Raw genomic sequence first — 15102 nt, 5'->3', positions numbered from 1 at the left:
TTTTAAAAAAAGGCGTTATAGGGAAGGTAGCCTGGAGAAGAGCGTGGATTTAGATAAAGGAGAAAGAAAGAGGGAAGAGAAAGAAGGTCAGAGACCACTTTCTTAATTAATAATTATGCAAAATGTACTCTTTTATGTGATTTCTCCAGTTATTCACAGGATATAGTTGTTCCTATTACTAATTTTATGAGCAAGTTAAATAAAAGTATCAAATTCTAAAATTCTGTGTTGTATTCCAAAGATTCATAAGCATTATATTTAAACTGCATGTGTATATTTTTAATTCTTAGCCTTATTGCCATCATTCTGTTTTAGGTTTACTCCTGATTTCACAGCTTCTAGAGTTATTCGTGAGCTGAAGTTGATCACAACAAGTGGCTCTGAATTTGTATTTATATTGAATGCATCCCTTCCATACCACATGTTAGCAACCTGTGCAGAAGCTCTACCAAGACCTAACTGGGAACTGGCTCTGTACATCATCATCTCAGGAATAATGAGGTACTTGTGTCATCTGACAAGATTAGTACTCAGCTGTCATTTGGCACTGTTTATCAAGTGAGACTTCACTGTTCAAAGTGAAGTGAACACTTTGGGTGAGACTTCACTGTTCAAAGTGCTGGGGATACACCAAGGAACAAAACATCAGCCTTACATACTGGAGCAAACAATAACCATTCTTGGGTGGTGTAGACAACAGAAGTCTTTTTTACCTTTGAAATACGTTATGTAAATTAAGTACATGTTAATTTCTTGAAGGAAAAAGCACTTAAAATTTACCAGATAAAATCACTTGGTTTGGGCCTATAAAATTTACTCAACATGATAGTGTATTCCTCTTAAGTAAAAAGGAATGTGAAGCTGATTTGAACCACATTTTTTAATCCTCAGCATCCTTATCTTTTTCTTTTTTGGGGATGTATTTCTTTATGTAGTTTGAGAATCAGATGTACTCACCTTTAAATTAATTTACATGGTTCCCTCACACCTCCTCTAAGAGGAGATAGTTGGCCTTAGCTGAAACTAAAAGAAAAGATAGAGGAAGCTACTTTTCCTCATCGTCTAGGTCTCTCTTCTGATACAAATAATTATTGTGCTACATAAGCCTCCATGTAAAATGACATTCTTTAAAACAGTGTGGCAATTTTTATTCATAAAACTTTGTTTTTATCTTGTCTGTTCAAAATTTTCACAAGCATCTCTTTTTTTAATATATCATATTGTACTTTACCAGGAGGCTATGATGTCAAATTTTAAAATAGTGATTTTTGTTATCCTTGCACTAACAAAACAATCTTCATTCTCCACCTTCTCTACCCCTGCAGTGCCCTCTTTCTGTTAGTAATTGGAACAGCCTATTTGGAAGCCCAAGGAATTTGGGAGCCATTTCGGAGGCGACTGTCCTTTGAGGCCTCAAACCCACCCTTTGATGTGGGAAGGCCATTCGATCTCAGGAGAATCGTTGGTATTTCATCTGAAGGAAAGTATGTTCGTGTGCGCAGAATAAAATCTCTAATATACATAGATTTGGCTAATGTATTTTACATTAGCTAATGTAATTAAAAGGGAAAAATAGGTTCCGCTTTTCATCTTTGCTCAGGGGTAAAAAGAAAAAAACTTATCTCTAATTACATAATGATACCCTGTGTATAGCAATCAGTTTACCAAGCTTTCATACCAGATACCATGTTTTTATTATATTGGTGAGAGTTAAAATACTCTTAGTTAGATAACTGACTGGATGCATAAATTTTCAAATAGAACAGACCTGTAGAATTATGAAAATTATCCGTTTCCAGCTGCTGCTTTTCTTTGAGTGGTTTATATTGGTGATGGTACTGATGAAATAAAATATGTTTTAATATTAGATTTTGTAGATTACTCTTTACTGATCTGCAGTTGGTCCTTTTTACAGCTTGAACACACTCAGCTGTGACCCCCATCACAGTAGAGGGTTCTGTGGAGCAGGCGGCTCATCATCCAGACCCAGTGCGGGGAGTCATAAGCAGTGTGGCACGTCAGTCCATCCACACAGCAATCACAGCAATAGAAACTCAGCTGATGTGGAAAGCATCAGATCCAAAAACAGTTCAAGTACCTCTAACAGGACTTCTGCACAAGCAGCTTCCTCACAGTCTGCTAGCAAAACAAACTCCCTTGTCTTAGATTCAAATGCAGTGACCCAGGGTCATGCAGCAGGCAGAAAGTCCAAAGCAGCCAAGCAGAACCAGCAGAGCAGCCAGCACCATGTCCACAGCACGCTGGAGCAGCACTCTCAACCTCCGCCACCACCGTCAGTGCCTCAGCACCAGGAGCCACAGCCTGAGAGGCTGTCCCCTGCCCCTCTTGTGCACCCTTCCCACCCAGAACGTGCCAGCAGCACAAGGCACAGCTCAGAGGACTCAGACATCACCAGTCTCATAGAAGCCATGGACAAAGACTTCGACCACCATGACTCCCCACCCCTAGAAGTGTTTACAGAGCAGCCTCCATCACCATTGTCAAAAAACAAAGGTAATAATCGTCTGTTCACACTGTCAGCAGGGTATGACCTGTAGGAGAAGAATCAATAAATAGTTGAGGTGCTGTTGTGATTGTAGTCATGATAAATAGCTGATTTATTCGATGTTCTTATGGATCACTTTTCTCCATTGCTGGGCTTCTCCATCTCAAAATGCAAATACAGGTATCCATTTGTCATAAAAGATGTGCGTATTTCTTAGATTGCTTATCAGAATCAGAAATTTGTTGGGTATCTACTGTTTTCCTTTTCAACTGCCTGTGATTATTATTACTATTACTGATAATTTAAGCTTTTTTTGTAAGTACTTTATAGCATTGTGGTAAAATGGAGATCTGGTAGCATAGTGCCTAAGGCACTTGACTACTAACCAGAAGGCTGGCGGTTCAAACCCACCAGCCACTCGTCAGAAGGAAGTTTGGGAAATCTACTTCTGTAGTGATACTGCCTCGGAAACCCAAGGAGGGGTCTCTATGAGTCGGGTCCAACTCGACGGCACATAACAACAACAAAATGGAAATTGTCTGCCTTTTAACTTAAAAATAGGATTTCTGCACAATATTTACTGTAGAGCAGAGGTTGGCAGACTACATCCAGTGGGCCAAAATGCCACCTGTTTTTATAAATAAAAGTTTCATTGGAACTCAGCCATGTTCATTTGTTTACATATTGTCTGGCTGCTTTCATGAAACAATAGCAGACTAGGGTAGTTACAACAGAGACCATGTGACTCAAAGCTGAAAAATATTTACTATGTGACCCCTTACAGAAAGAGTTTGCTGATCTCTGCTTTATAGTTCTGTATACTGCATTAGTTACCTATTTCTGGGTAAAAAAATTGCACTAAACTTAAAACAAAAACATTTACTGTCTCATAGTTTCTGTGGCCAGAAATCTAGGTGCAGCTTAGCTGGGTCCTCTGTCTCTCACAAGGCTGCAGTCAGGGTGTTGGCCAGGGCAGAAGTCATTCATTTTAAGATTCAATTAGACGTGTATCCACCTTCAAGCTCACTCAAGTGGTGGCTGCCAGGATTCAGTTCTTCACAGGCTAATATTGGACTGAGGGCCTCAGCTCCTTGCCTGTCTCCTGTATGGCAGCTGACAACATGGCAGTCAGCTTCATCAGAACGAACAAACAAGAGAGAGACAGAGGTGGCAGGAGAGGAGTCACAGTCTTTCATAACCTAATCTTAGAAGTGATATCCTCTCCCTTTTGCAGCATTCTATTAATTAGAAATGTGTTTTACCCCACAGTCAGAACTCCACAAGGGCATGAGTACTGGGAGGGTGGGGATCATTGGGAGCCATCTCAGAAGTCTGTATGCCACACACATGGGTAGGCTACTCTGCAACTTCTAAAATCAAAGTGTAAAAAACAGGAAATGGCCTCTAGTTATACAGGCATACCTCAGAGATACTGCAGGTTTGCTCCCAGGCCACCACAATATCACAATAAAATGAGTAACATGAATATTTTGGTTTCCTAGTGCATGTAAGAGTTTTATTTACACTATATTGTAGTCTCTTGAGTGCAATAACATTACGAAAAAGTTTGAAATATTTTGAAAATTACCAAAATGTGACACAGGCACAAAGTGTAAGCATATGCTTTTGGAAAAATTATGCCAATAAAATTGGCCAACTCAGGTTGCCACAAACTTTCAATTTGTAAAAAACACAATATCTGCAAAGTACAATAAAGGGAAGCACACAAAACAAAGTATGCCTGTATTTCAGTTTGATCTCTTTACGGCCTGAGCTTTTTTGTATCTACTTTTCTCTCCTGTGGCAACCGTGCTAATCCATATTATTCCAAATCTATTTAAATAACTCCCTCACTGACCAACCAAGGACTTTTTGCCTTTCATTTACATAGGGAATTTGGCCAGAAAAAAAACCTGCCATCCCAGAGTTTAAGAATTTTCTTTTAGAGCCCCAATGATATGAGAACTAGTTATGTAGACGTTTGTTGGAATTACATGCATTTGGATTTGTAAAGTGGTAAAATTTCTTGAACATCATTTATTAATTTCTACAGAAATCTTTTTTTGGCTAACCTGTTTTTAATAGAGCTTACATACTGTGGGGTAATTTTTATAGTAATATAAAAGGAATGCTTAAAGTTCCTCTTTTTATTAGATCAAGCTGGATTTGTGTTTTTGCCATGTTGGGGGCATGAATAAAATAAACATATACATTGTCCTTATCGCAAAGAAAGAATTTGGCCATATAGTTAAATACCTCATTTCCTGTGTATATGATAGGTCTATTTTTGTTCTTAGGGCCATTCATCTAGGACTTAAACTTTAAAATTTAAAAAAAATGTTTTTTAATTTTCACAGTTGTGTTAGAGTCAGCCTACTAAAATATATTTAATGATGGAGTGTGAGTACCACTTTATTAGTTATTCTTGAGGAGACAGTGATTACAAGCTTCACATGAGTGGCCACTCTGCTTCCCACCACTGCTGTTTAGAAAGAAGGAAGGAGGCAGAAGCTTTTTTTTTCCCCCTCAATAAGTATCTTTATTGAACTATAACATCCGTATAGAAAACCAATCTTTTAATAGAACATTAAAAGGTGGACATTAATCGCAGGGTTACAAAATAGTAGTATTTCATAAAACCATAGATTTTCACCTGGGCAGAACCTTTAAAATCTTTCAAAAGTTTACCCCAGCACCCCTGCAAATAGTCATTGTGTTGTTGTTTAGTATGAGCATTCTCATTTTAGAAACAGCCCATTCTTCCCTCCCCTTCACCCCCGATACTTCAAACAAAAAGTTCTTCCTTTGTTATCCGCTTATGTAACTCCTAGCTATTGGAAACTATTCAGAATGACCTCTCTTCAAATGAATGCACTCTCCTTGAATCTTGCCTTCTCTGGATCGAACAGCTTGCAGACCATCCTCCAGTCACTTCTCTAGTCATCTCTCTAGTCACATTCCTAATGAAAAATGGTGCCCAGAAATTCCCTTGGTTCATGGTTGGCCTAAGCAGGGACTTGTATACCTGGATAATCATTAGATTCTGAATTTCTGTGGTTTCTCCCACCTATATATATAAACTCTGTGGATTGGGCAGAAGCATTGGTACGTTGGGAGTTGAAACCTGAGAAAGCTGTGGACTTAGTGCAGTCAATTCTCAGTATCTGCATTAACTGAAGAAAAGGTGGTGTCTATGTCTATTTCCATTTCTGACTTGGGCAGTGTGATGGGCCACTTTATCTCTGGTAGGGAGAGGCACAGTGGGGTAGAGTGAAGAAGCCAGGCTCTACCGTCAGGCAGGCCCAGATCAAATTCTGGCTTTACTGCTTACTAACTGTGTCGCTTTGGAGAAAACTGCCTCTCTCAGCCTCCTTTTGCTTATCTTTAAAATGAGAGGGTATCTGTCTACAGCCTACATCATAGGCTATAGCTACTGCTGTGATTATTATTAGGAATAAGGCTAAGGGTGTGGCAGAAAAATGGCACATAACTATCTTCAGCCTATTGAGTCTAATTATGGCTGTAGCAGATCCTAGCAGAAATGTGTATACATGGTCCTTGGTGTGAGTGTGAGAAATAAAACAAGCTAAGGGCTGAAAACAGAATCTTGAGGGCAAGACCAACAAGAAGTCAGAAGTGCTCCACAGAGTCTGGCTGTTAGGAGATTATTTATGACTGTGAAACAAAAGTTTCTATGAAGTGATGGGACTTAAAGCCAGGTTACCATGGCTTAGAGAGTAACTCACATCACACTGTTGACAGTGGTCATTTAGTGTGTGTATTGAGGTGAGTGGAGGATGAGTGAAAGAGCATTAACACTTTAACCTGTATTTTCCATGTTCAATTTTTTACAAGAATAAAAAAAGATTTATAATTTAAAAAATAGCAAATGAACATGATGCTTGAAAATATCTATGGTCCAAGGACAAAGGACCAGTTGAGCTGAGAGCAATGTGTTGGTCAGCACATTCCTGACATGACTGCGCATGTCTCGTGTACCCTGGTGATTGGCATTATTGTTATCCTATTTTTCCAAATGAGGAAAGAAGAAAAGTTATATGGAGCCAAGCTCAGGTCTGTCTGATTCTAACCCCTCAGCCTATAACTTACTGTGCTCCCATCTCCAAGAAGAAGAGAAGCAAAGAAGAGATAATTGTTGAAACAGTACCAAGGAGGTGGAGTAGGATGAGATCCAGTTTAGTAGATTATATAAAAGGAAGGACACTTGTTCCACAGAAATGTGGATACAGGTGAGTTGGTAGAGCTCAAAAGGCAACACAGGGGATGTTAAGGGGGTTTTTACTTTGCTGAAATGAGAGTCAGGCATCTGCTGACACTGAAGGGGCAAGTGGTAGGGTAGAAATAGAAATTAGAGAAAGTTTGGAATAGTCCGATTCCAAAAAACTTAAAATTCCATGAGAACTGTGAGTTGGATTTGCAGAACAGTCTCTTAGACAACACTGAGGACCCAGCTGAGGGTTCCTGTGGCACTGCCTTACGCCTGTGTCTTTGTTCTTTACCATGCTCTGTGACCCAAGGATAAAGAGTGGATTTGGGTAGTTAGAGTAAGACATTGTTAGAGTTCTGCTGGACAGAGACAGCAAAAAAGAAGAAAGGTGAGAACGTCAAGAGGGTGTTTTTAGGAGAGTGATGACTGAGCTCCTTGAAATAGAAATAAGAGTCATTGGCAATGGAGAAAGGAGCTTTGGTGTCACAGCGGTTAAAGTGTTCAGCTGCTAACCAAAAGGTCAGCAATGCAAACCCACCAGCTGCTCTGTGGGAGAAAGATGTGGCAGTCTGCTTCCATAAAAATTGTTGCTGTTGTTACATGCCATCAAGTCAGGCCCGACTCATAGTGACCCCCCCTTGGGTTTCCAAGACAGTATCACTACGGAAATAGATTGCCCCATCTTCCTTCCAAGGAGTGGCTGGTGGGTTTGAACCGCCAGCCTTCTGTTTAGCAGTCAAGTGCCTTAGGCACTATGCTACCAGAGCTCCCTCCACCTTGGAAACTCTGTGAGGCAGTTCTGCTATCCTATAGGATCTCTATGAGTCAGAATCAACTTGATGACAATGGATTTAGAGATGAAGAGGCCACAGAGCTAGAGGTCCACAGTCTTGAAGCCACATGTGTTTGGAAATTCAGAATTTTTGAATGGTTTATAGTACATATACTGTGTGACTCTCTTGAGACTATAAAACTAGCCTTGGTTCAGCTTAGGTTGTGCCACCAAATTAGGTTTTAAATGAGTTGGGGGGAGGGGTTGTTATCGTTGTTGTTATGTGCCGTCAAGTCGTCTCCAACTCATAGCAACCTTACCTATAACAGAACAAAACACTGCCAGTCCTTGCCAGCCTCACCATCCCTACTATCCCTGAGCCCATCACTACAGCCACCATGTGAATCCATCTTGTTGAGGGCTTTCCCTCTTTCGTTAACCCTCCATTTTACCAACTGTGACATCCCTTTCCAAAGAATGGTCCTTTCTGATAACATGACCAAAGTAGATGAGACGAAGTCTGGCCATTCTTACTTCCAAGGAGCATTCCAGCTGCACTTCTTAGTTCTTAGTTCTTTGTTAGTTCTTTGGGCAGTTCACAGTACTTTCAGCATTCTTCACCAGCACCACAACTCAAAAGCATCAACTCTTCTTCAGTCTTCCCTATTCATTGTCTAGCTCTCACATGCATATGAGGTGATTGAAAGGCTTGGCTTAGGCACACCTTAGTCTTCAAAGAGCTATCTTTGCTCTTCATCGCTTGAAAGAGGTCTTTTGCAACAGATTTAGCCAATGCAATACGTCTTCTGATGCCTTGACTGCTGCTTCCATTGGTTTTGATTGTAGATCCAAGCAATGTGAAGCCTTTGACAACTTCAGTCTTTTCTCCACTTATGATGCTGCTTACAGGTCCAGTTGTGATGATTTTTGTTTTCTTTTTATTGAGGTGTAATCCATACTGCATTCTTCGGTCTTCATCAGTAAGTGCTTCAAGTCATCCTCACTTTCAGCAAGCAAAGCATATCACAGGTTGTTAATGATCCTTCCTCCAGTCTTGATGCCACGTTCTTCTTCATATAGTCCAGCTTCTCAGATTATTTGCTCAGTATATAGATTGAGCAAGTATGGTGAAAGGATGCATCCCTGACACACTCCCTTCCTGATTTTAAACCACGCAGTATCCCCGTGTTCTGTTCCAACAACAGCCTTCTGGTCTATATACAGGTTCCTCATGAGTACAATTAAGTATTCTGGAATTCCCGTTCTTCTCAATGTTATCCACAGTTTGTTATGATCCACACAATCAAATGCCCTTGCATGGTCAATAAAACACAAGTAAACATCTTTCTGGTATTCTTTGCTTTGAGCCAAGATCCATCTGACATCAGCTATGATATCCCTCACTCATCGTCCCCTTCTGAATCCAGCTTGCATTTCTGGAAGTTCCCTGTCAATATACTGCTGCAACTATTTTTGAATTATCTTCAGTAAGATTTTACTTGTATATGATATCAATGAATATTGTTCAATAATTTCCACGTTCTGTGGAATCACCTTTCTTTAGAATGTGTACAAGTATGGATCTCTTCCAGTCAGTTGGCCAGGTAGCTGACTTCCAAATCTCTTGGGATAGCCGAGCGAGTACCTCCAGCACAGCATCCATTTGTTGAAGCATCTGAATAGGTATTCCATCAATTCTTAGAGTCTTGTTTTTTGCCAATTCCTTCAGTGCAGCTTCAACTTCTTCTTTCAATACCACTGGTTCTTGATCATATGCCACCTCCTGAAATGGTTGATCATCTACCATTTCTTTTTGGTGTAGTGACTCTGTGTATTCCATCCATCTTCTTTTGATATTTCCTGCATCATTCAACATATTGCCCATGAAATCTTTCAGTATTGCAGTTCGAAGCTTAAAATTTTCCCTCAGTTCTTTCAGCTTGAAAAATGCTGAGCGTGTTCTTCCCTTTTGGTTTTCTAACTCCAGGTCTTTGCACATTTCATTATAATAATTGGCTTTGTCTTCTGGAGCTGCTCTTTGAAATCTTCCATTCAGCTCTTTTATCTTGTCATTTCTTCCATTTGCTTTAACTGCTCTCCATTCAAGCACAAGTTTCAGAGTCTCTTCTGACATCCATTTTGGTCTTTTCTTCCTCTCCTGTCTTTTTAATGACCTTTTGCTTTCTTCATGGATGATGTTCTTGATGTCATCCCCCGATTCTTATTGTTTTCAGCCATTGGCGTTCAGTGCATCAAATCTGTTCTTTAGAAAGTGTCTAAATTCAGGAGGGATATAATCAAGGTCATATTTTGGCTTTCATGGGAAGAGGACATGTAGCTTTTTGGCTTTTTTTCTTAGAATTCGGACTTACTGATAAGAGATTGTTGACCTGTATGAGGCTTAGTGTCTGGATGATGAGCACTTGAGGGTAAGAGGAAGTCCACGAGTCTGACTCCAGTCCCTTCGGGTAGATACAGGCTGCAATGGTGAGGCCAGGTAGAGTGTAGAAGAATATAGTGTATGATGTGGTTGTCCTAAAATGTAGGGGATACTAGCTACAGAGATCTGACTGGGTCACCCCACCCTGCCTTCCAAATCTGTCTACCAGGAATAAACAGACAAGATTCAGAGCTAAAAGTTCAAAACCCATCCCAAATTCACTTTCTCCAAAAGCAAAGCATATAGGAAGCACTTGTGAAGCCTGAGGCTTTGTTGATGGGCTTTCTACTCCCTCCACCACTGCAATATGTAGCACCACAGTCAAAGATTAGTCCTTGGAGTAAAGCTAACCTGATTGGCCCAACACAGGGGGAAAGCTGGACAAGAGTGAGCAAAAAGGACTAGTGTTGGCCTTAAGGAAGCAGGCCCTCCTCAGTCAGCTTACCATCTGGGAGCAGGCAGTGTAAGTAAGGGGCTAACCCATATAGAGGAGTCCTCTGCAAAGACAAAGTGTAAGGAAGTCAGACCTTGCTACTCAAAGTTCTGGTCTAAGGACCAGTAGTAGTATGAGCAGCAGTATCACCACCTGGCAGCTTGTTAGAAATATAGAATCTTGGGCCCCATCCTAGACTCCTGAGCTCTGTCTGATTTAAAGTTTTGGTTATACAGCCGTTTTCCCCCAATCCTGTCTACCTGATCAGTTCTGCTTCATGCTGAGAACTATCTGTACAACATTCTAAAGATACAAGAAAAACTAGAACTAAACAGTATTCCTGCAAACTTGGAATTAATCCCTTCCTTGGATAGGTGCAGTGGCTAAGGCATTCAGCCGCTAACCTGCAGATCAGTGGTTTGAACCTACCAGCACTCCACGGGAGAAAGATGAGGCAGTCTGCTTCTGTAAAGATTTACAGCCTTAAAAACCCTATGGGACAGTTCTCCTCTGTCCTCTAGGGTCGCTGTGAGTTAAAATTGACTCAGTGGCAGTGGATAGGTGGGTGGATAGGAGTGAAATATTTCACTTAATGTTGTTGTTGTTATGTGCCATCGAGTCGGACCCGACTCATAGCAACCCCTCCTTGGGTTTCCGAGGAGGTATCACTACGAAAGTACATTGCCCAATTTTCCTTCCAAGGAGTGGCTGGTTGGTCTGAACTGCCAGCCTTTTGGTTAGCGGGCAAATGCCTTAGGCATTATGCTACCAGAGCTCCATTTTCTAACTTCTCTGCTAAATAAGTATTTTAGATATATAAGCACAGGGCTTCATTAAAAATATATGATAATGGTTACATTTTGCAAATAGGATTTACTTTAGCTTGAAAGAGTTCCTGAAGAGTTTTCTTCATAAGCATTTTTGGTATATTTTAGTTTAACATACTCATTTAAAAAGTGTCATTTTGGAACAAGTAAGAGAAAATAAATTTACATGACCTGTACTAATCCAAGTAAATTATATGTTAATATTGGCTTCATTTGAGACCTTGTGAACAATCAAAAAAGGAGGAGGGAGAACAACTTTTCTGCCAAAGTAGGTGATCCTCTGAAGATTGTTCAAGAGATGTTCTTGTCCATTGTTGTAATCGACATTGCATGGCCTGACTTCAGTGCTTAGCTACCATGTTCAGATGAACCGTCTTACTAATGATTGAAACTTTCCTAATGTAATTCTTTTGGGTGGAAATTAAATTATTTAATGTGCGAGAGAGACAACCAAAGCAACTTGTCCGGACTAGTAATTAAAAATTCATTTATGCACTACTTAGTGAAGACAAAGGAAAAGCAAATGAGTAGGATTTTTTTTTTTTTTTAATAATCCATATCTTGCCTTCTTTTAAAATGGATTAAAACCCAAAAAGCCAAACTCACTGCCATTGGGTCAGTTCTGACTCATAGCAACCCCCATTGAGTTTCCAAAGCTGTACATCTTTATGGGAGCAGACTGCTTCATCTTTCTTACATGGAGTGACTGATGGGTTCGAACCACTGACCTTTTGGTATACCTTAACCACTATACCACCAGAGCTCCTTTTAAAACAGATTAGAGGTGGCATTTATTATAAAAGCACATATGAAACAATAAAAGACAAAAAGGGATTTTTTTGATGTTTTATCTGTTTTTTTAACTATGGCACCAGCTCAACAAGAACCCATAATGAAGTTAGTTGTTACCATTAAGTGTTAAATTCTGTACATTTTGTGACTAAGGCCAAAGGAGGACATTATTATATAGTTATCATGCAGGGAAAGGGAGTATGAGAGTTCATCTGAAAAGACAGCCTTTCTAGGCATTAGATTCCTGCTTAAATCTAAGAAATTGAATAACATGATGAGCATTGTCTCTGTCGAAAGAATATGGGAATATTCTTCACATAGATCCTTGATAGTGGCCCTTTGTGAAACCTGATTGAATAACATTAAATCAAATGTTTGCATATGTATCATGCCCATTAGATATCTTTTCACCCTCAGACACTCACACAGTATTTATGGTGACCATGGGTAAATATAGAGAGAGTCAGTTCATAGTTGAATTATCTGGTGAGGATCAGAGCTTCAGTTAGGTAAAGACAGTTCTCCCAGGAAGTGGATGGTGAGTTTGAACCACTGACCTTTCAGTTAGCAGCCAAGACTTCTAACCACTGTACCACCAAAACCAAACCCACTGCCACTGTGTCAATTCTGACACCTAGCAATGCTATAGGACAGAGTAGAACTGCCCCATGGGGTTTCTAGGGCTGTAAATCTTTACAGAAGATGACTGCCTCATCTTTCTCCCTTGGAGCAGCTGGTAGATTTGCACTGCTGACCTTTCCATTAGCAGCCAATACTTTAACCACTGCACCTCCAGAGCTCCTGCTGGGCCACCACAGCTCCTTAAATGTCGTAAGAACAAGGGGTTAATCATATAATTTGTTGCTGTTGTTGTGTGCCACTGAGTCAATTCTGACTTACAGTGACCCTGTATGACAGAATAGAACTGCCCCATAGGTTTCCTGGGCTGTAATCTTTACGGGAGCAGATCTGTAGGTCTTTGCTTCCATGGAGCCACTGGTGCATTTGAACCACCAGCCTTTCAGTTAGCAGCCAGGTGGTTAACCAGGGCTCCTAATTATATAATTGTGTTGTTGTTGTTGTTAAGTGCCAGTGAGTCGGACCCGACTCATCACGACCCCTCCTTGGGTTTCCAAGGCAGTATCACTACGGAAGTAGATTGCCCCCATCTTCCTTCCAAGGAGTGGCTGGTGAGTTTGAACTGCTGGCCTTCTGGTTAGCAGTCAAGTGCCTTAGGCACTATGCTACCAGAGCTCGCAATTATATAATTACAGCCTGTTAACTCATGTAGCATGTCATTTAAAATAATTAAACCTAGAGTATATATTTGGGATACAAGGACTTGACAGAAGACCATTGTCCAGTTCCGTAAACTGTTCTTCTGTTTTCTGAGTGAAATAGAGTATACCAATGGTCAGTTGGGAAGTATAGACATTTGTAAACCTTCCATTTTTCTGACAAGATACTAGATTGAGATATCCAGTCTTTGGCACGTTGAGAAGATTGGGTGCTGTCAGAAGAGACCTTGTGGACTGTATAGACTTTTATCATTGCCCACTGGTGTCAGTAGAGACATGTGGGGAGCAGAAACCCATCCAGCAGTATTGAGGAGCCTCCCTGCCCATGAGTGTCAATGGCAGATGAGTGGAGAACCAGAACTTCTAATAGCAATAATTAGGCAGTATCAGAGAAAGCTAGCTACAGCAGAAGGTTTAAGTGAGATCAAATCTCAGAACTTAATACAGAAAGTGTCTAAAATCACTCTTTATACTAAGAATCAGGAAGAACTCAAAACTAAATGAAAACATAAAACAAAACAACAGTCAGTAGATACCAACATGGAAATGAAAGAGTTGTTGGAATTACCTGACATAGGTATTAAACTAAAAATGTTTCAGTGAGCAATTGTAAGTATGCTTGAAACTTTTTTTTTTTTTAAAAAAAAAAAAGGAAGTCACAGCAATGAAACAGAAGATATAAACAAGAACAAAATGAAAAGTATGGAGTCAGTGTGAGTCAGAATTGACTTGATGGTAATGGGCTTTTGAGAAATATAATAACAAATAAAAAGCTCACTGAGTGGTTCAACAGCAGTGTGGAGGGTTCAGGGGGGAAAAAAAAAGCAGTGAACTTAAATTAAGTACAGGCAATAGAAATTGTACGATCTGAAGAGAGAGAAAATAGACTTGATACTATAGGGCAATGATTGTCAGCCCTAGTTAACATTAGAATCTCTAAAGAAGCTTTTAAAAATGTACCCAGGACCAGGTCTCACCCAGAGCTATTTCATCAGAATTTCTCAGGGTGAGATCCAGAGAGCAGTGTGTTTTGAAAGCTTACCTGGGTTATTCTAAAGTGTAGCAGGCTGAGAACCGTTATTATTGACCATGAGAATCCAAAGATGATGTTGTTGTTGTTGTTGTTATGTGCCGTCGAGTCGGACCCGACTCATAGCGACCCCTTCTTGGGTTTCCGAGGCAGTATCACTACAGAAGTAGATTGCCCAACCTTCCTTCCGAGGAGTGGCTGGTGGGTTTGAACCACTAGCCTTCTGGTTAGCAGTCAAGTGCCTTAGGCACTACGCTACCAGAGCTCCCATAGATATTCTTAGGATGTTTAAAGTTTTATTTAAATTGCTTGTGTTAAGTTAATTAAAGTGTGCTCCCTGGAAAACTATAAAGGGAAAAGAGATTTTCCTAGGGTAGACCTAAAGTATATACCAGCAAAGAGCAAAACAGTTGTCTGAACAATAGAAGAACCAAAGAGAATGAGAATGATGGGGCCCAGAAGTGGGGAAGTGCCATCTTGCAGTGTCCAGTAGAACAGACAGGTCATTCCATTGATGAGTGATAAGAGATCATTGGCCTTGATACTGAAGGGGGTTATTGATAACCTTTGCAAAATAACATTAAGATTCTGGGGACAGAAGTGCAAGTGCTGCATATTGAGAAGTAAATACAAGATGAGGACTTGGAGGTAGAAAGTACAAAAACTACTCTTTCATGAAATGAACCATTTTTTACCTGAGTTTGCATCTTAAATACTGGTTAAGTTTCTTTTTCTCCTTTATTTGTGTATCCATGGCTTCACTTTTTTTTTTTTTT

At 40.1% G+C, this 15102-nt stretch overlaps 1 protein-coding gene across 1 annotated transcript in view; it reads left to right on the top strand.

The window, feature by feature from the left end:
* The window catches only part of TMEM131 (transmembrane protein 131), a 334956-nt gene that overhangs the window by 290211 nt on the left and 29643 nt on the right, over nucleotides 1-15102 (top strand). Inside the window, exons 29-31 of the mRNA XM_007959450.2 lie at nucleotides 316-501; nucleotides 1326-1484; nucleotides 1916-2514. Coding sequence (XP_007957641.1) covers nucleotides 316-501; nucleotides 1326-1484; nucleotides 1916-2514 — 944 coding nt within the window. The remainder of the gene's footprint in view (nucleotides 1-315; nucleotides 502-1325; nucleotides 1485-1915; nucleotides 2515-15102) is intronic.

Source organism: Orycteropus afer, unplaced genomic scaffold (assembly GCF_000298275.1).
Source record: "Orycteropus afer afer isolate SDZICR_OR568_19922 unplaced genomic scaffold, OryAfe1.0 scaffold00017, whole genome shotgun sequence".
Classification (NCBI taxonomy): Eukaryota; Metazoa; Chordata; class Mammalia; order Tubulidentata; family Orycteropodidae; genus Orycteropus; species Orycteropus afer.
Note: the sequence above shows the minus strand (reverse complement) of the source record. Positions and strands in the feature narration are given on the sequence as shown.